At 36.1% G+C, this 21265-nt stretch overlaps 4 protein-coding genes across 8 annotated transcripts in view; 2 read left to right on the top strand and 2 right to left on the bottom strand.

Annotated features, from left to right (window-relative positions):
* Positions 1-2437: 2437 nt before the first annotated feature.
* LOC105389117 (membrane-associated progesterone receptor component 2) lies at positions 2438-7835 on the bottom strand. Its single transcript, XM_038111924.2, has 3 exons — positions 7346-7835; positions 6953-7102; positions 2438-3925 (listed from the first exon to the last, which is right to left on the bottom strand). Exons 1-3 carry the CDS (start codon positions 7665-7667, stop codon positions 3804-3806), a joined length of 594 nt encoding a protein of 197 aa, XP_037967852.2. The 5' UTR covers positions 7668-7835; the 3' UTR covers positions 2438-3803.
* Positions 7836-8241: 406 nt separating this feature from the next.
* Positions 8242-13437, top strand: LOC105389115 (GDP-fucose transporter 1). Of its 4 annotated transcripts, XM_038112167.2 has the most exons (7): positions 8349-8585; positions 8843-9044; positions 9267-9492; positions 9571-9863; positions 10391-10561; positions 12848-12938; positions 13393-13437. In XM_038112167.2, the coding sequence occupies exons 1-6, from the start codon at positions 8470-8472 to the stop codon at positions 12878-12880; spliced, it is 1041 nt and encodes a 346-aa protein (XP_037968095.2). In that variant the 5' UTR covers positions 8349-8469; the 3' UTR covers positions 12881-12938; positions 13393-13437. The 4 variants fall into 4 exon arrangements, with proteins under 4 accessions (XP_037968091.2, XP_037968095.2, XP_037968094.2 ...); XM_038112163.2 differs by lacking the exons at positions 12848-12938; positions 13393-13437 and adding an exon at positions 8242-8342 and having other exon boundaries at positions 8439-8585; positions 10391-10716; XM_038112166.2 differs by lacking the exon at positions 13393-13437 and having other exon boundaries at positions 12823-12936.
* LOC105389116 (iduronate 2-sulfatase) lies at positions 11217-13408 on the bottom strand. 2 transcript variants are annotated; one of them, XM_048625151.1, is made up of 4 exons: positions 13190-13408; positions 12611-13091; positions 12094-12369; positions 11217-12009 (listed from the first exon to the last, which is right to left on the bottom strand). In XM_048625151.1, exons 1-4 carry the CDS (start codon positions 13406-13408, stop codon positions 11444-11446), a joined length of 1542 nt encoding a protein of 513 aa, XP_048481108.1. In that variant the 3' UTR covers positions 11217-11443. The 2 variants fall into 2 exon arrangements, with proteins under 2 accessions (XP_048481108.1, XP_037968089.2); XM_038112161.2 differs by having other exon boundaries at positions 11816-12009; positions 12281-12369.
* Positions 13438-14693: 1256 nt separating the features above from the next.
* Positions 14694-21265, top strand: part of LOC105389124 — a 29957-nt gene continuing 23385 nt past the window's right edge. Inside the window, exons 1-5 of the mRNA XM_048625152.1 lie at positions 14694-15118; positions 17087-17282; positions 18030-18330; positions 19863-20022; positions 20425-20523. Of these exons, the coding sequence (XP_048481109.1) occupies positions 17116-17282; positions 18030-18330; positions 19863-20022; positions 20425-20523 (727 nt within the window). The 5' untranslated portion in view covers positions 14694-15118; positions 17087-17115. The remainder of the gene's footprint in view (positions 15119-17086; positions 17283-18029; positions 18331-19862; positions 20023-20424; positions 20524-21265) is intronic.

The following is a 21265-nucleotide window of genomic DNA, read 5'->3' as shown; positions in this document are numbered from 1 at the left end:
AACAATTTACACAAATAAAAATTTACAATATAACGCAATAGGCGGCTTTATCGCTAAAAGCGATCTCTTCCAGGCAACCTTTGGGTGGAGGAGAGACTTAAAGAATAAATGAGGAAGGTGTACAAAATGTAGTAAACATTCATGTTTAATAATAAATACTTAAATACATACATAATAATATAATCAAAGTTATATAGATTTATATAATATAGGTAGGTACTATTGCAAGATGGAGGAAAGATAATGTTCTTTTACCTGTTTTTTGAAACCTATAGCTGTCTTCGCAAAACGGATATTTACAGGTAATGCATTCCACAGTCTTATAGCTGTCACAGTAAATGAGTTACTGTAAAACTCAGTAGTATGCGATGGGAAATCTAATAAACGCATTTGTGAGGATCTCATTGGTCTGTTGTCGGGATGGTTTTTAAAAATGAAACGCTCTTTGAGGTACGTTGGAGTTGAGGGATTGAACAGCACAGTCAAGTCACTTTCAAGTCTCCGGCAGATTCAACTCTACTAGTGCCAATGAAAATTTTAATACTGACGTATTTGCTACCGTCATGTTAGTAGTAGGAGCTCACTAATTTATTGTAAATACTAGAGGAACTGTAGGAACTTTATTAATTTAGCTATATGGCCTTAACTTCACTCTATTCTATTCGCGGGGTGTAGGTTGTAGGTACCTGCGCCTGGCTCTCTCGAATGGAACCACAGAGTACATTTGAATGGAACCTTTGTGCATATCCCCAAAGTCTAAACTGCCTTCCTAAGCTTGGACCATTTTCCCACCACGCTGGTTCACTGCGGGTTGGTGGGTTCACATAATATCTTGATACATGTGCTAAATCTAGATATGCCAGTTTCCTCACGATGTTTTCCTTCACCGTAAGAGCGATGGTATACATTGTACTTAAATTCAAAGAACTCATTGGCACATGTCAGCGCCGGGATGCCAACCTGCATCTCTGGCGTGAAAAGCGGGCGCTTACCCGACTGAGCTACCACCGCTCCCGTACTTCACTCATCTGGGTCGCCATACGCAGATGGGCAGACGCTGCGCTGACATTAAGGATACTGACCAACGTTACGAGGTGTAATGTATTCGTGCAGTCATTACGTAGAGTTACGGGGTAACCAATGAGCCGCTTTTAGAACACAGCGTTGCGTAACATACTCGCTGGGAATGTTACATCTCGGGATACGGTGGATAAATATGGGATAAATAGACATATCATAGCGATACACAGAAAGGCTAAGTTGGTAAACAAAAAAATGAGGATATACTCTGTGATTATGCCATCTTGCCCATTTTCATATAGTTTATTTATCTGCGCGCGTTATAAATACTGAACCTTATATTACAAGTAATTCTAAAATAAAAAGCTTTGATTTAATACAAAAACATCTTTATTAAATTCATGTGACGTTACAAATTATAATTATTAACATTTATGATTTTCTTTACTTTTGACTTTCATGTTTATTCGCATTCTGGAGGGAGGATATTTTTTAGTAAACCAGCATCGCTATAAACACGGCTGCATTCTGTAGGTACCTTGTCAAAGTATACATTCAGAAAGTTACAATCACTAATGAGTTGTTAATATGTTTTTATTTCGACAAGGTACAAGAGTATACAATGTTATGCCGATGATTTTTCGCCCAACCAGTTACAAATAGACGTATCAAAACGACTACTCAATGAAAATGTGACAGAGTCAGGACCCAACTAACCAATCACAAGGCAGTTGAGATCCACTCAGGTCTACAGTTGTGCCATCTACAATTACATTAGTATTTTCTTCTCCATAGCAAAGGATATTGATGTACATGAACAGCAAATTAATTCATAACTAATATTAGTTTAGCCGATTAATTGTAGTGATAATATTTTTAAAGCAATTTCTGCTCATGGGTGTCTGATTTATGTGAAAAATGATTTATAGCTGCTTGTATTTAATTTTGGGAAGTAACGAATAATCCTTACATGTTATAACAATATTTTTGCCAAATGATACACACCTTTCCGATCCTAAGCCACAACCAAGCCTATGTATAAACTTAATTATAAAATGACCAAGTAACATAACAATGAACAAGATTATGATGAACAAATGAGGAGACAAGAAAAAAAACTTTTTTAGTCAGATATAAAAGTAGACCCACTTGTAAATATTATACAGAGTGTTTTAAAATGTAGTACCAGTACTCAGAAAGGGGTGACTCAGCGCGTCATTATAGACCAAAACATCACTCATTTCGACTTTACATTTTTGCAACACCATGAAAAGTGTTTTTTTTGTCATAATTCTCTTCCCTCCTCAAAGGTTTCACCGCTGATATATTTAGTGAAAAGAAATAAACCATTAACACATGAGAAAGAATAACGAGTATGACGGATAGCAATACAAGAGGCAGTGGCAAACAAACACTATTATTAGTATATCCTTATATTTTCTTGTACATTTTCATAAGCTTTTTGTGATGAATTTTAAATGGTCCTAAATTAAAAAAGTAAGGCGGTATATTTTCAGGCGACACTAACTAAAGTAAATAAAAGACTAGTACCTTCCATATAAAGGGGCTCTAAAATGTATACAGCCTTAAGTTCATTATAAAAACCTCGAGAGATCGATAAAACTCGTTAAGAAACCAATGTCAACCCTAAAATAAGACTAAAACATAAATCGGACCACATCAAATTAAATGAAATAAAAACATCTAATAAATGCACACACGCTCAACCGCATAAATAAGTTAATTTAATATTAATATGATTTTATTACATAACTTAATATATTATGCATATTTTTTTATATATTTTTTATCATTTGCAACACTTTGACAAACATTTACTTGATATATTTAAGTACCATTTAACATGCTTCTAAAAGCAATGAACTGTTATAATTATTCATAACTTGAAAACATGATTTCTTTTCTGTAACAATACAATAAAGTTAATTTGTTTTGCTAATATTATTATGGCAGGTGCTACAAGTTAAAAACCAAAGCATGGAATGTGCAATGCAATCTGGAGAGGTTACACCGCTATTTTATTGATGATATTTAATATGCCGCCATTCAGTCTTAAGGGGATCTGTAAATATATACATATATCCAAAAACTCTACAACAAGCAACAGTGAAAAATTATAGTAGTTTCATTAACATACTAGGCGCTCCGTCGAGGCAGCGCAGTGTTTAAGTTAAACAGAACTAGCATAAGTAAACGCCGTTTAGCATTACATTACCGCGCTTGGTATCGATTCTTATTTAACACGCTTTTAGGGCCTCTACACAGAACAACTGTCCATCGAGCGAGCGAGCAACACTTGTGACATCATACTCTTCTGTGGTCAAGTGGGGAGGTAGACGCCTATATACATATAGGTATATGTACATAAGGCGTCGCATCGCAGTGTCGTGTTGAAGCCCTTAAGATTCTTTCAATCATAGCGACCCTTCGAGTTCCCTTACGACGCCTGTCGTGTAAATGAGACTTGCCAACGGCTCCAAGGGCTCGCATAATGTGTTGGAAAAACAAAACATTGCTCATAAAGTCCACTCAAAACACTATCACAAAATGAATGCAACTTTACGAACAAATACCGGTATATTAGCACAAGTTTTTCGGAACTTTCAGATTCAATTTTGAAGATGCCGTCATCGCCGAATTCGATTATTGATTTTAGCCTCCGATAAAGTAGTTAATTAAGAACACTTGTATAACAAATCTCACGTGCGTAAGATCCAAAAGAGACTTATGCTAAGGCATGAGATGTGGTCGTGAGTTCTCGGCTAGTCTTCCTTCTTGTCCGTGGTGTTGGCGGCCGAGGTGTCCGTGTCTTCAGGCTCCTCATCGGAGTAGTTGGTGGGCTCCTCCCCTGGCTTCAGCAGTTTGCCCACGAGGTCGTATTTCTCTGTAAAAAGGAAAACACTGACGTGAGTGTAAAGTATAGGCTGGATTTGACATTGGTGGTGAGGAGTATTTTTTGTGCGCGAGCTTCGCTTTGCATTGCTTTCACTGTTTCCATCCTCATTGATAGGACTCGATTCTACTATAGTTCATTTATTTTCGCATTGTAAATTCATAAGCTAGATAGAAAAAGAAGTCAAATATTGGACTTTGTTAAGTGTGAGATAGACGTACGAGTAATAAGCTCTACGAACTTTTTTGTTCATAAAGTACGCGAATTTAAGGTGACAAACGAGCGAAAAAGGTCGTCGAGCCACAAGTACGGCGTAATTACTCGTGCGTCAATCACCCACTTAACATTATCGTGGCTTCTGGACACAACCTTCAAGTTAAAAAAGTTAATATTCCTCAAAGTATTAGGGTGCTTTTCCACCAGAGATGTGCTATGCTACGATGCTATGGATGCGTTTGATATCCACCAATCATATTTATTGGTGCACATAGCTTAGCACTGGTGGAAACGGATTCAACTAAGATATGTTTTTTGTATGGAATGATGCGTGCTATGGATGTGTGCTATGGATGTGTGCTATGGATGCGTGCTATGGATATGTGCTATGGACCATCGCGAGTGGTGTAGCTATGTATGTGCAGAGCAGACCTACAGTATGCCCGCGTTTTTCACTGAAAGTAGACATGCCATCGTGGAAGCAAAAAGCTCGAGATGCGCATCTTTCTCGCACATCTACTTTGCGGCGGCGCATCTTCGTAGCGCATCTTCCTCGCACAGCTACCTAGCGTAGTATTGGTGGAAACGGTCACATATTTTCGTAGCGTAGATATCACATCTTCGCAGCATAGCTGCATAGCACATCTCTGGTGGAAAAGCACCCTTAAGATTGTTATCTTAAATGTGCCAGTAACATGCACTTGAAAGACGCATGTAGGTATGACCTCACATTATTATGTACCTACACTACATTGTTTTAAATGCAATCTCAGTTGTATGCCTCTTTCATTTTATTATTATTTTAGGTTCAAATAGGTGTTAAATCAAAGAAATTTGAGCTTAGCTTGTTAAATGAACCTGTATTAACGGAATGATAAAAACAAATTCGAATAAACAATACTTAATATACATACAATTAAAGATAACACAAAATAATAATAATTATGGTTTCACAAACAAGTAATATTCTGAAAGCATTGGAAACTTTCAATCATCAAAAAATTACTTAATTTAAAAGGCCAATGGGCTTACAGTGGCTACAATGCTCCACAAAGCATTAACTATTCATGAGGTGCAGAATAATGTGGCCCACATACTTGGTGTTGGTACTTTAGTGTCGTTAATTGGTTATAGTTGAACCTGCGCTCGACTGTTCACGGCCGTTGTCTAATGAGAGTACCTAATGTACCTATCTAACATAGACCTACATTATACTAAAAGTACCTATAGAACACCGCGCCTTCCCGTGCCGAACTACACTTGTTATCCATGGCCATTAGGATATTATATTGGTGGACTAGTTTATGAACTCCATACGCTAATCAATTATGGTCAGTGGAGAGTCGTTCCTTGTGGTAAACTCGTAATATTATACTGACGCTAAATGGTTCCTACATAGAGTGGTGGGAAAATCACAAAATAACAATGGTATTTGAAGTAGAATGTCATTTGCTGAAGCAGAAGTACTCTAGCATAAATTTCGCATTAGCCAGATAACAGTAAATTATGTCTGTTTGACTCCTCCAGTCACAAGAACTTTGGTGAGGTTGACTTTTTAGGATTTTATTAAGTAACTTTATTTTTTTGCTGTTTCTACATGTTTTTTTTTCATATGGAGATTATTTTAAGTAACAAAAAATAATGTACTTAATTATTAAACTAAATGTCTAGTAATCATGTGAGATGTATGTTCTCAGATGCAACCTTGATGATTTATTGTAATTATACTAATTATGCAAGGTGTTGTTACTTTATCTTAATGATGCTATGCATTTGCTTACAACTTGCTTACGAGGAAATTCATCTGACATCTATTCACATTACTGTAAAGAAGTTTCCTTTGTCTCTGTGACTGATGGTAATGGTGATATCTTTTTAATAGCAGCACAGCCATTTTTACATCCAACATGACATTGTATATTAGAAAATATAATGTGCCATATAAAATGGTTCCTATTTCTACTCAACTTTTGACTATAATAAATATGTTGTAGTAACTAATATTATCTGTGGTACGTAATTTAACTATTATTATAACAGGTTCTGCATTAAACATTCCTATTTTGTGAGTCATATTCTAGTACTTATTATGGTAATAGTTTGACAGGTTTACATCTCTAGCAGTAGCTAACTGTGGGGTTTTAATTGAAGTAGCTAATCCTAGATGTTAAAATAACTATGAATCATGAAACATTAAGGTAAAAACTTGAAAAAATACCACATATTGTGTGCAAATTAATGTTTAAGTATCCATCATTCTCATCTCAGCAGAAATTGGTTTAAATCAAAAATTAAACCATACTTTACTTTTAAAATTGCATGATTCAAAATAATAATAAAAAACATATGACAAAATACTGCCTTGCAACCTAGTCTAGACTTTATATTGGTGTGACCTTTTACAACAATATGCTAATTAGTGTTCCTCACACAATATAGGTAAATTTAATCTACCTACTGATATAATCTTACCCATAACATTGGTTATGCTAATTTAGACATTCACACTCAACCAGTCATGATTCCAGTTTAGTTAACAAATATGTGCATAACTATCAACCTTTGCTATTATTCAATAAGCTAGGGGGTCAATTCAAAATGCATCCTATGTTTAACTAGATCTCTTATACTGCATTTGCATTGCCAAAGCAGCCCACAATTATAAAAATATTGGAACTAAGACATGATGGAACCTTAAGTGATGGGGCCTACTTAAACACTGCTTTATTACACCATCATCAGATCCCACTCCAATACATGTACCTACATTAAAAAATAATAAATATTCTAAAAATATATTACCTCTGAACTGTGCCTCCCATTCTTTGACTGATTCCATCTCCATTGAGTTCAAGTCACTCAGGTCATCGTACTCCTTGTCCGAGGACGTCACTGAGAATGTGGCCAGCCCCCGGGACGCATCCTTGCCACCAAAAGCTGCATATGGGCCTCCTGCAAAATGTTTGTATAATGATATTAAAAGGTATTCGGTATTTCATGGTTGAGCCTGATAAAAATACTATCACCAAATCATTTGTTTACATAGATGGCAGCTATCTCTCTAAAGGATTTACGTGCAGTTACAAAACTGATAGCATTGCTTGCATCTGTTATTTAATCAACATAAAAAACTGTTGATAATGATGAGTCACTGCATGGTGTGAGCGCTATTTATAAACTGTTGGATGCACTCACCGGGTCCGTAGAAGCGGCGGCCGCGCGTTACGTCAAAGATCCAGCCGTTGACGGCAACGAGCACCCGGCCGTCGGGCTGCGTGCCGTCGTACTGCCGCAGCTCCGCCACCGCCATGTCCTTCCTCAGCTTCGGCAGCTCCGGCGCCGGCGCCTCCACGCTCACTCTACTGAAACGGCTCTTCAACAACTTGTACACTAACACACCAATAACAACAGCTAACACCAGTTCGACGGGGCTAGTCAGAAAATCATAGAAAAAATTCGAGCTCGCGCCCGACGGATTCTCCGCTTCTGGGACTTTAATTTCTGGTGGTGACTCCATTTTTATATCGCAAGCCGGGCGTTAACACCGATAGTGTGCACTGTTTCACCGCTTCATAAAAATGCACAATTATTCTGCTTCGGAATTTGTATGCAAATGCTTAAAAAACTGAATGTGATTATTTTACTCACTGACGTGACGTCAGCGCTCGGCGCGCCCACAGAGCCACAGTCCACAGAAGAAAAAAACACCACAGACTAAAGATATTCTGAAAAACTGCGTTCCAAAATTGACGACGAAATAATATTGCGTTTATTTTATGGAGCATTTTGGAGGCATGCATGTCCGTAGTCCCTGGAGCAGGCACAGAGTAGGTAATGGAGCAGTGGAGCAAGGACTATTTTGAAAGAGTACTTTGGACTTGGCCCTGCCGCTGCCGCACCGCAAACATGCCACAACACAAGCCAACTATAGCTCGATTCAGACTATAAATAGTTCCGATTTTAGCAAGCACGAGTTCGTTCAATATCATTCTACAAAAATAATCTGTGGTATTATTTTTCAGGATTGTCATTCTGACAGTTGATGTCATAAACATAGATTGCGAGAAAGAGATACAACATATCGTATTTTAATAAAGAAAATAAATAGAGAGAGGAGTATTATCAATAATCGGTCGGCACTTTATTTTTTATTATAAAATTTAAATTAGTTTAAATAGGTACTTAAATACTTGTAAGTTGTAACAGTAACGATATCATTTTGTAATAATCTTGATTGAAGTATCAATCGATACGATTACCTTATACCTACTGATTAAAACTTTTGCAGTGATTGAAATGGAAAACTAAAAATTATTTACATGACGCCTATAACTGGTAAATGTAAAGAAAATACTTTGGAGTCGAAAATGAAGGACCGTAAATCCGAATTGTGTTCCAGATACATCAAAATATTTGTTGTTGTGTCTTGTTACTGGTAAGTGTATGCAAAATTTTATATTTTACGGCAACCTCAAAACTTTGTCAATTTTGCCATCACGACATTTTCATAATAATTTTATTGGTAATAAAAATTGTTAAGGTAGGCAAGTATGCTTGTAAGTAGTAGTGGTTAGAGGAGGAGGGTCGACAACAGAGTGTATGAGTCTCGTGACTATTCATGTTTTCTATAAAACATACCTCATAAATATTATAACACTGTAATGTTTGAGAACACTGAATTATTTTTTCCAGGATAGTTTCCATAGTCACAGTTTTTGTGAACAAGTATTTATTAAGTGGTGCATCAGTGAACCTTGAGGCGCCACTCTTTATTACATGGTTTCAATGTATTGTGTCCTTCACAATATGTTTCTGCTTGAGCAAGACAGGAGGGATCAAAGGCATTTTTGTGTTCCCTAAAGGAACACCATGGAATAAAGAGACATTCATAAAAGTAAGTAACAGCAAAACCAAAAGTTGTCCACATTATAGAAATTAAACTGAAATAAAAAGTTTGTAAGTAACTCTTCTTCATGATCAGGTACCTACTTATAATTTTTAAGAATAAATTTTGAATAACCTTATAAATTCTAAAGTTACAATAGGTACTTTCCTTACAACCAAGCCTAAAACTCATAATATCATTGTTTTAAGTACTTACTCTTTTACTTTTCAGATAGTTCCTGTATCCATTCTATTCACAGTAATGATAGCAAGTAACAACTTGTGTCTCAAGTATGTGGGAGTGTCCTTCTACTACATTGGTAGATCTCTGACTACTGTGTTCAATGTTGCATTGAGTTGGCTACTGCTGAAGCAAGTCACTTCCAAGAGGTGCATTTTATGCTGTGCATTTATTATTCTGGGCTTCTTTCTTGGTGTTGACCAAGAAAGTCTGCTAGGTGAGTTGTCCACATTTATTTATTTAATTTTATTAGAACAAAAGGCTAATTATTCTAACAAAAAAAACTTTTTTTCAGGCTCTTTTTCCCTTGTGGGCACAATTTATGGAGTAATTGGCTCACTAACGCTATCTTTGTACTCCATTTACACAAAGAGAGCTCTCCCTTTTGTCAACCAAGAGGTCTGGTTGCTATCATACTACAATAATGCTTATTCAATAATATTATTCATACCATTCATAATCTTGAATGGAGAATATACGGCTATATGGAACTATGGCCACTTTGATTCTACAATGTTTTGGGTTCAGATGGTGACTGGAGGCATTTGTGGTTTTGCCATTGGATACTTTACTTCTCTACAGATACAGGTTTGTTTCCATATCAATTAATTATTCTAATTCTTGTTGTGGTGAGTTCTTCCACCTGTTACTGTAAACAACTTTGTGGAATATTTTTTTTTACATATGTATTAAAATGATAAATCTAGAATCTTTGTGCACATCCACTTAATCTTTCCAATTGGTCCACAACTCCACATTATTACAGAGTGTTGCAAAAAGGGTATACTAAGCCGAAACCTACATGTGCAGCAGTTTCAGCTTAGTATACCTTTTTTGCAACACTCTGTATATATTATATTGTTTATATAACAAAATATATGTACTAATCTAGGCATGTAGCGCATTTACATATCTAGATGTCATATTTTATGTAGCATACCTACATATTGTGGGATTTAAGCCCGCATTTCTGTTGTGAAATCTGTGCGAGATATGCGGGCTTATATCCCACAATATGTAGTTTTTTGGTGTGATATTTGACTGCACTATCAACACTCCTTCATGTATAAATTAACTAATTGTGTTTTTAAAATTACAATATTTTTCTTTTGTAGGTGACATCGCCGTTGACGCATAATATATCAGGGACGGCCAAAGCGTGTGCGCAAACTGTGATTGCCACTCAGTGGTACAGTGAATCGAAGAGTGTATTATGGTGGAGCTCTAATATCATGGTTCTGTTATCTAGTGCACTTTACGCCAGATTTAAGCAAGTCGAAATGCAGGTAAATTCTAGGAGAATAGTACCTGAAGACGAAAAGAGTTTGATTTAGATTTTTTTTATGTAAGTGTAGCGTTTTAAATATATGCAAATACGAATTACATGGCCTGTAGCTGTAGTGTATTTGATGTAAAAAAAACTATGTTTTAAAAGATACATGCAATATCCATTTGAATTATTGTTTATTTACAGTCAACGTTTATTTAAGTAATTCCTGCATAATTAATTAAATATAATGTCCATAACTAATATTAGTTATTTATGTTGGTTTCGGAATAAGGAAGCCCAACTATAGGTGTAAAATGTGATGTATAATAATGTAAATATTGTTTAGACTAAAACTGTTTCATGCTTACGACAGTGTGTGAGTACAGTAAAATTGATAACATTATAATATAATTAATTTATATAATGTATCTGCTAGTTCTAGTGCTGATATTTACTATGTAGTGTATGTTGTATAATAGAAAACACGCTCACATAAAGAAACATTATGAAAATTGCACACGTAACATAAATAATTATGTGGGAGTAGAACGGAATGTTGATACTCCTACAAATAGAGTGAGATATTATGAGTCTGCCATTTCATTGTATGTCGTTTCATATTGTTTATTTATTTTTACGCGTTGTACCTACACGTATGTATTTCATTTTTAAAAACAATAGGGAAAGTCACAATGCATTTGAAATAGGTATACAAAATAGGTGATAAAATGTAGTGTCAAGCGAAGTCCTAAGACGCACATGTACCTACAGTTTCCTAGTAGGCCTAGTGTCACCGCTGGACACTGGCTTTTAGGTACAACCTGTATATTTAAAAGTATGTAACATAAGCATAATTATTCACATGTGAATAAAAAATATTTACTGTTTAGGTATGATATCATCCTACCTTAGTCCTCAGCAAAGCTGAGAGTTCTTTTCTAGTGTCTAGATAATAAGGGTCTAAATACAAGTTTTTAGATTCCGTTGGATCCGTTGTATGATTGTACAATTCTATTCCATAATTGTTTTTCCAGTTTTTATGAAAACATGTACTATTAAATGAAATCCATTCCGTATATCTGAGAGTTGTCGTTCTTATACTATATCCCATAATTTTTATATCTTTAAGTCTAGGTTTGTCTGAATTTTTTTCAGGGTAAACACTAGGTCTAGGATACTGGCTTATTGCTACATAATCACCGGGCGATTGATCATCATCAATTAGGGGTAGCAAACTTTTTCCTTCAAAACATAGCTCATTTTTGTCTTCTGAATCACGACATTTCGGTATATTTTCATCACCAAAAGCTATGTCCACTAGTGTCGGAAATATATCTATTAATTCAACAGGTACTGTTATCTCTTTAGGTTCGATTCCAGGGGCATTTATAACTAAAGGCACTCTTAAGGCCACATCAAAGTTACTGTATTTAGCCCATAGACCATTTTCTCCCAGGGACCAGCCTGAAAAATGTAATTTATTTTTAATTAAGGCACTTAAAGTATTACAGGCGACATTGATAATGTTAGGTTACATATTAGACTAACCATGGTCACTAGTCAAGACTACAATAGTGTTCCTAGTATCTACATAGCTCATTAGTATTCCTATTAGATCGTCAATATACAAGGCAGCAGCTATGTAACTTTGTTTGATTTTCCTAGACCATTTGTTTGGCATTGTTCCAAATGGGAATGTAATGTTTAGCCTGTTTATGTCATCCCGATCTCTTACATCAGTCCAAGGATGCCAGGAGACTACAGGCATCCCTTGCGGCATATAGGGGACTGTTGGCAGTGTCACGTTTTGTAGCGGTATTGCAGCTGAAAATGACGTAAAATTTAATTAGATAGGTAATGTACACAATAGTAAGTATGTATAGTTACCAATTAGTAGGTATCAATCTGGATGCTAACAATCACAAAATCTAGAATCTATAGATTAAAGACACGCGTGGCTGCATGTACTTAAACCAAAAATTTAGCATATTTACATAATAATTATAAGTATCAAAACTTTGATATCATCCCATAGTTCGAAAAAATAATAATAAGGGGAACTTACCTAAGTATTCTTTGGGGAATTTTAGAGGAATATGAGGCTTGTGAAAACCAATAGCCAGAAATACAGGCTTTGATTCACTAAGGTTTCGTTTCAAGATATTGATAGCATATTCCAAAGATTGCAGATCTGGTAATGTGTTTCCAGGTTGTTGATGCACGTTTACTGGGCAAATTAAATTCTTCTGAAACTTCTTTGTGTGTCTATCTTTACAGACAGCATCGTCTTTAAACATTTCAGTTGGCGGATGATAAGGACGAGTCGACCAACTAAATGGATAATCGTCAGTATAGTTAGAACTTTTTCCAGGATGGAAAATTTTACCAACAGAGTAAGTATCATAACCTTTTTCTTTGAAAAACTGCGGTATTGTGGTATAGTTACCGACAGTATCACGCCAGTAACTATAGAAGTCGTACAATTGTAAACTATCTGGACGGCGCCCAGTTAACATAGAATTTCTACTGGGAGCACAAAGTGATTGCTGAAATAAAATACTTAATTTTTTAGTATATAATGAAATGAATATCGATACGTGTATAAAAAATAGTAAGTAAGTATCATGTAAGTAGGTATACTCACTTGTGCGAAAACAGATTTGAAATTCAGCCCTTTTCGCGCCAATTTATATATATTGGGCAGATGCACATTTTGATCCGCCAGAGGGCGCAGATCATCAATAACAACAAACAAAACATTGTATTTGTTACCAAAACATTTGTTTAATACGAAACCAAAAAATATTAATAAATATTCCAAATAGCTATATTTAATTTTCATTGCAGGACTTCCAACAACCATAAAAAGAAGTCAAAAATGGTTGAGTGACCGAATGAAGTAAATATAACTTTCACCACCGTTCGCGTTCGCCAATGCTCAAATTAGTGGAGGTTAATATAACATATAGCTAAAAAACATAGCAAGTGATTTGCCCGCAACGAATAGCATTCGCTTTATGAACGCGCAAATGCTGCTATAATTATAACGCGACGCGCCCTCGCGATCTTAGCTCGCAAAATTGGACAGCGTCTGCCCGCGGCCGTTGCCACGACGCTACTGCTAGAAATATTTCTCGCAGCCGCGAGACGTGGCGCGCGATAACCGCGCAGGCGATATTCACTTGCTTTGTAGCGTCTCGCTCTCTCAACGGTGCAACGTCGCGCGACTCGCGTGTGAGAGAGCGAGACGCTGCGAAGCTGCAAGCTTCACTACGCAATAGCGCTCCGCTATCTGCTGAAATTAGCTCCGCAGTCGCGATTTGGCAACGGCCACGGGTGGCCGCTATGCTAATTGTGCCTCGCGCAACGTTACGAATTACGATCGCGTTGTTTGTTTTGTTGCATTTGCGTGCTGTAAATAAATATTTGTAAATTTACCTACATAATAATAAATAGTTTAAATAGTAACGTATTAAAATAATTATAGTGTTTATTTAGGTTTAGTGTAAAATTGAAAATAAATAGTGTTTGTGTAAGTGTAAATAGGTATACTTTCTAACGGACAATTTGGTTCTGAGGACAATTTCGTATTTTAAATGTTTTGTGATTGTGTGTGATTGAACTTTGACTGGACAATTTACCTATCTTTACTTTACGTGTGTTTTCGTAAGTGGATGAAACATTGAAAGGATATTACTTTGTGGTTTTAAAGTGTTTTGTGTAAATAGTTATTATTGCAATTAAAGAACGTTTGACAATAATCCATAAAAATTAAGAGAAACAGTGATGTACCATTATGGAAACAGTGATGTGCCATTATAGACAGTCCTAAGCCTGTAAAGTATGAAGGAAAGTTCATTGGTTTTTTCATCAATTTTTTTTTTCATAATTTTTTTTTTTCATCAATTTTTTTTTTGCTCTTCAATATCGTTATAACGTAGCGGATTAAATAACCTGCTATAAATGTGTAACATAGCGTCTGTAGCGTGTTATCAAAATGTAGCCGTTTTTCCCACCACTAGCTCAAATACCCTGAAGATTAGAAAAATCATGTTGGACACGAAAAAGATGGCAAATTCTTGTTCATTGAGTTTTTTGACTATACTCTATACAAGCAATATCTTTTTTACATTATAATAATAAAAAAAACTAGCAGACATTTTTCACTTTCCACAAAATATGATGAAATAAATGAACGCAGCCGTAAAAATATATCTGTGTGTGTACTTATCAGTACACATTCAGAATTCATACACACACGCATAGGAAACAAATCACCACAAACGCACACCAACACACCAACAAAAAAAACAAAGTAGTCTCTCGGTTATTGTCATTCACATCTGTTTTCATAGTTGTATATTTTGTAAATAAATTTTAATTTATTCCCAAACTATTTATGAATAAGTATTAAGTTTTAATCAAAACAGTTGAGTGAGTGCATGAAAAGTTATGTTTGATTTGTATCTTTAAAATCTGTGTGACGTCATTGTTTTCAACTGCCAAGTACAAACGACGCAGTTATGTATTATTCAAAAATGGAACTAAAATGAGAATTGTTTACGTAAACAAGGTGAGCTACGGATTTTCAATTATTAAATACGCATTTAGATCAAGCTACGTAGTGATAGAGGTGGTGTTAATTTACGTTTTCAAGGGATAGAAGTTGACATCGATTTCCTTTGTCCTCGAACCATATCAATACCTACTATAGATGTTTGCAATGTTGTTGCACTACAGCTGTTAGTTTGTTATCGTAGTATTATTTTATTTCCCCTTCAGTTATTTTTACGTATAGATCACAGGTAGTTAGAGAAATATTGCACTTCTAAGGTTTGTTAAAAAAATATTATCTTATTTTGTTTTGCTATCAATTATTATGTAATACGAGTGTTGCTTTAAATCAATAATATCAAATTCTAAACATGAAACTATTTCATAAGCTTTTGTTATAAATATAATATAAAATGATCAATATTGAATCTACAGTTGGCTCCTCCCTAACTGTGTTAGCTCTAATTGTATATGCAATAAGGGCTAAAATGCATTGCAGTAGTTTGACCTCTGTGTTCTAAAACTTGATTTTGAAAGTGCAATTGCTTTGCACAATGCATTTGTGTTTTTATCATTTTAATCCTTAATTTATTTTTGGCAGCAAATAATAATCATTCTCTGTACAGAATATTCTGAATAAGTTTTGATAATTGATATTTCTGAGACACACTGGATACACAATATTAAAAACCTAAGTACCTACATATTTTTTTTATTACAAGTATTATATTTATTCCAATTGTATGTATGAACTTTACTATTCCTTTGCTGCAGATTATTATATTTTTTTATGATATACACATTTAACTAACTTATAAACTAATTATAGTAATAGTATTCCATCAGCATTTTAATAAGAACATTCCTGTTATCTATCAGAAATTAAGTTCTATTGTTTTGCAATTTTCCATGATGTTGTTTTCTTGAAAAATATATTTAGGTATAAACAGATTCATGGTCACAGTCAAATACAATCCATACTTTGATAACAGCCTACAAGTGTTGTTTATGGTAGTGATAGGTGATAAGAGTTATCTTCACCTAGCCAATTTTAAAGTTTAGCTACATATATTTTGTGTTGTTATTTTGGGTTCTTCTGTATTTTTTACTGTACACAGAATATTTACAATACAGTACCTTATGCATCATCAAATATTTATTTAAATAGTTGTTAGAAGTGGTTTAACTATTTTGTGGTAGTATGTAATTACTATACATAGAGGTTTTAACAAATATGTAGCTGTTGGTTTCTATTTTAAGAACCCCTGTTTATAACTTTAAAATAATGCATAAAATTTCATAAAGATTTTTTAATAGTCAGAATAGAACCACTAAAATCATAGCAAATATCAACTTAGCAACAACCTTGAAAATAATAAATTAATCATTCATTCAATCAATTTATCATACAATTAGAATGTATGAATATTAATTTTGTTTTGTATTATTTATGAACTTTTGCTATACTTATTACACAGTAGAATGCAGGTTGCATCTAGAGGACTTGATAAAATGGTGAGATAGAGCAAAGATAAAGTAATATAAGAGTCAAAGTACCTAGTTTATTTCAGTTTCAACAATTTAAGTTCAGTTTTCATCTCTATGTGTTCTCATCATCATCATCACGACCCATTATGTCCCCACTGCTGGGGCATGGGTCTTCTTCCAATGAAGGAAGGGTTTAGGCCTAGTCCACCACGCTGGCCAAGTGCGGGTTGGTGGACCCCAACAGTTGCTATCGTTTCTATCATCTGACAATGCTAACTTTGCAACAGAAACAAACAATGCCAACACCTTCAAAAGTTTATTACGGCCACAATTATTCTTTGTAATTTCCAACATATGAAACATCTTACACTTTTTAATTCATTTATGACTATTAGTTAAAGATTGAAAAAAACTCCTTTATTTAAACCATTGCAAAGTCAGCGTTGTCAGATTCAATTCAAACCTTCCAGAACATTTAGCTAACGGCCCACTCCCGCAGGTGCAGTCAAGTCTGTGCTCAGCCAGGCCATGTCTGCGGAGTCGCCGCGGCACGCGCGCGCCGGGGCGCCGCTCACGGTGCCCGCGCAGCCGCCCAGCGACCGCTCGCTCATCGACGCCGTGTCCGGCTTCATCAACGACGTGACGCTGTCGTCCAGCTCCAGCCCGGACGCGAAGGACACTATACAGTGGGCTAGGTGAGTGAGGGCGTAGGGTTGCGGGAATGGAGCTTCCTAGAGTGACAAGATTACCTCTTCCTAAGACGTATACGTCTGATGCACGCTGGGCAGTCGGCGACAGACGCTAATCTGACTGGCTAATCCTTTCACCACGTACTATAAATAAGAAGTTCGTCTTGGTTGCTCAGGTAAGCCTGAAGTACTCCAGTTTTATTTTGGTGCGTGATGGAAACAAGGTGATAGGTCCGCTGGACGAATAAGTTATGGTGGATATGGGTGCTCCTTTTGATAACCCTAGTCACAGCTCTATGTTTTGGTCAACATTAATTTCTAAGTCCTCATATTTTAAGTATTGATAAAAGTAGGATGGTCAGCTTTATATAAATAACCTACTAGCTACGCACTAGATTAAATTCCCACGAAATAACTGCGATTTATTATGTTTACGAACTCAGCAGATGTTTAATATCGACGGAAGAATTTATGATTCATCATTCAGGGCTTTCAATCCTTTATTATACCTAAACAAAGAAAACGCAATTAAAACTAATCATCACCCACAAATGCTTTACGCACTTTTACATCTAAACATTAGTCTGTAAACTACGTACAAGAACTACAAGTATTTTTTATTGAACTCGTATTACACAAGTACTTAAACCATTCCTTTACCTTTAGTTCCCTTAGTTAATCTTAGCTAGCTGCCCTTAGTAATCCTGTTCATAATGCCAAAACATACTAATACCCCACCTATTTACCCTCCAGATTCGAGACAGCAGATATAAACGAGCCCACACCAGAAGGGGAGACCAGTGAAGTGTCCCCCCTACTCCTTGTCCTGGGCTACGGCTCCGGGGTCCAAGTATGGCTGATCCCCCCCAACGGGGAGGCACAGGAGGTGCTCTCCTGGAGGCAGGGGACGGTCAGGGTACTACGTATCCTGCCCAGCCCGCAGTATGGGGACAGCTTCGCGTGTAAGAGGCCTCTGATCGCGCTCTGTGACTCCGCCAGCCCGGGGCCCACGTTTTGCTCGCTCAGTTTCATCTCTATAAGGGGCGGGGATCAGGTTCGTAAAATGTTTAATTGCTAACTTGTAATTTGAGATATAATAATAATAATAATATGTGGGGACATCTCACACACGGCTATCCGACCCCAAGCTAGGCAGAACCTGTGTTATGGGTGTCGGACAGCTGATATATCTACACAAATACATAGATAGATAGATACTAAATATAAATATCAACACCCAAGACCCGAGTACAAATATCTGTGTTTAAACAAATATCTGCCCCAGCCGGGAATCGAACCCAGGACCTTCGGCTCAGTAGTCAGGTCACTAACCACTACGCCATTCGGTCGTCAATATAGGGTTAGTATGATTTTAGTAACAACTAGTGTTGCCACGAATAGTGATTTGGCCGAATACCGAATACCGAATATTCGGCCGGCGCTCTCAGCAGAATACCGAATATTCGGCAGGTGATCCAGTATAATTCAATAACTTGAAGTTTTATTTAAAGAGTGTTCTTTTTAATCTTACGCAGATCCGTACAACTGGTGGTCAACCAACTGGAATCAGTAGCCAAACCTTATATATTTTTTTACCTGTGTCTCAGTAGTAGTAGGTATTGTATATTTTTATTTTATGAAAAAAGCGCAATTGTCTGTTGCGAACAAATGCCGAAAAACTTGTCTATATTCATCACAATTTGCCTTTAATTAATTTTAAATATTAAAAATACATATGTTGTATTCAGGTTTTCACAATTAATGATTTTTTGATAGCTAAATGTTTCGATCAAATAGTTTTCTGTTCCCTTTTGTAAGATATTTGCTACTTTTTTAAGTATTCGGTATTCGGCCGAATACTACTTACTATTCGGCCGAATACCGAATACTGAAAAAACTGGCCGAATAGGCCGAATACCGAATAGTTGCCGAATATTCGTGGCATCTCTAGTAACAACAAGGGAAGGGGTTATAGGTTTGACTTTGTATGTATTTCTGTGTGTGCTGACCAAAAGACATGCGAAAATCCTTTGAAAGGAACTGTGAAATTTGTGAAATTGTTTCACTTACTCTTGTAATTCTCTATGCATCTGGTGATATCAGCGAGATTACTCACTAAGTTATCGATATTATGTGTAGTTAGTACCTACATTAGATAAATATAAAATCGATGGAAAATATTATTGTTTACTTCCGGCTTACCTTAGCCCTCAGTCAATGCCATGCTTATCTTATCAGTGGTTGGCTATGGGTGACGTATCAGAATCACCTTTTACTAGTAATTTCCAAGTAATTGCGTCTCTAATTGCCTAACAAGGAGTAAAATGCCGTATCTTTCTTAATAGGTAACTATAATGTATATTGCGGTTTTATAACTACTTATGCTTATTAACCTATCTCACTTATTAGGCCACATTTGACTGCCTCTTGTACTCATATTTCTTAAAATTTCTTATTTAAAACACAAACTCCCATGCACCCCAAAACTTGTCCTTTAGTCGCATTCCCACATAGAACAACGCGGACTTGGGTGTACCCTCCACGATATCCGCATCCTTACCATAACCACTACTAATTTTCCCCCAGGTAAAAAGCATAAAGTTCAAGAACCAGATTCTGGACGTGCTGGCCAACAAGCGTTCCGTAGTGGTCTCGTTCGCCGAGAGGTTCGCGGTGTTCGACGCGGGAACCCTGGAGGACAGGATCACGGTTACTACGTGCTACCCCTGCCCGTGCCCGCTTGGCGGTTAGTTTGTTTTTTTTAATATGGTTTTTTAGTTATTAGTAAAGGGTTGTCAAAAGTATAAAAAAATTGACAATGCAAAATGAAAATATCATTTTTTATTCCATTCGTAAGCGATATTTGGATGAAGAATACCTAAACTTCTTACCATTTTTTTATTTTTATAAACTCACAGTAATGGGTGTTTCATACTCTGTTTAGTGAAAGTTCGAGTGGTCTGCGAGTTAGGTGCATTGCTGAGTATGTATGGCAGATTCAAAAGTTTTGGAAATAGTACTGTATACATACATACAACAAGCCCAGCAATATTCGTCTACTAAACATTGGCATTAAACAGTGTGTAAATCAGCCTTTATGTAAAATAAAATGGTATGGCAAATATTCATATATGTATTATACCTACAGGAAGCACCCCTATAAACCCGTTGGCTTTGGGAGCACGCTGGCTGGTGTACGCAGACAAGAAGATCAACCCCTCCAAGAGAAGCAGCGGCGGCTGTGAAGGTAACTACACCGACTATACATATACAGGGTGTTCATAAACCATAGTTAGCCCCACAGACGTCTATTATACTAGATACCACAAATGCACCCATTTCTATGAAAACCACACGTGCCGAACTTTGTATATGAATTATGATTTTTGACACTGATAATGACAGCTGAAACGAAATGTATGAACCAAAAGTTCATAATTTGATCAACCTTTTGACACGTGCGGGAATCTACTATAATAGACGTCTGTGGTTAGCCCAAAGGGAATGATTCAGGGGTCATTCAGTGTAAGTTGTACGATTTTTGAGGTTTCATCCGAGTAAGCCAGGTGCAGGAACTTACATCCTTACTGACTATACGAGTAGAATAGGTATGAATAATTTGCAATAACAGCCCTAAGTTGAATCAAGAAGAAAATAACTGTAGAGTACGTTTGCCTGGATTGATACATAAATATTTAATACTCCTGTCATCTTTGAATGTAGGAGTCAACATGATACAAAATTAAATATTAACAATCGACTAAACCGGCTGATAGGACAAATATCGTAGCTTTTATTTACTTAGGTGCTAGACTATTTCGTCTTATCATTTACTTTTTACTCAGTTCATTGAAATCGCGTAAACATTAAAATACGTGCGTTTAAATTAACAAATGTTGTTGTGTCGAAATGATTGTATTTTTTTAATTATTATTATCGCGCATGTCTGCTATATTAAAAGCCATATAAGACAAAAAGTGTCGATTGCG

The sequence above is a fragment of the Plutella xylostella genome, chromosome 13, assembly GCF_932276165.1.
Source record: "Plutella xylostella chromosome 13, ilPluXylo3.1, whole genome shotgun sequence".
Taxonomy (NCBI): domain Eukaryota; kingdom Metazoa; phylum Arthropoda; class Insecta; order Lepidoptera; family Plutellidae; genus Plutella; species Plutella xylostella.
The sequence above is the reverse complement of the archived record's forward strand: the minus strand, read 5'-3'. Positions and strand labels throughout refer to the sequence as shown.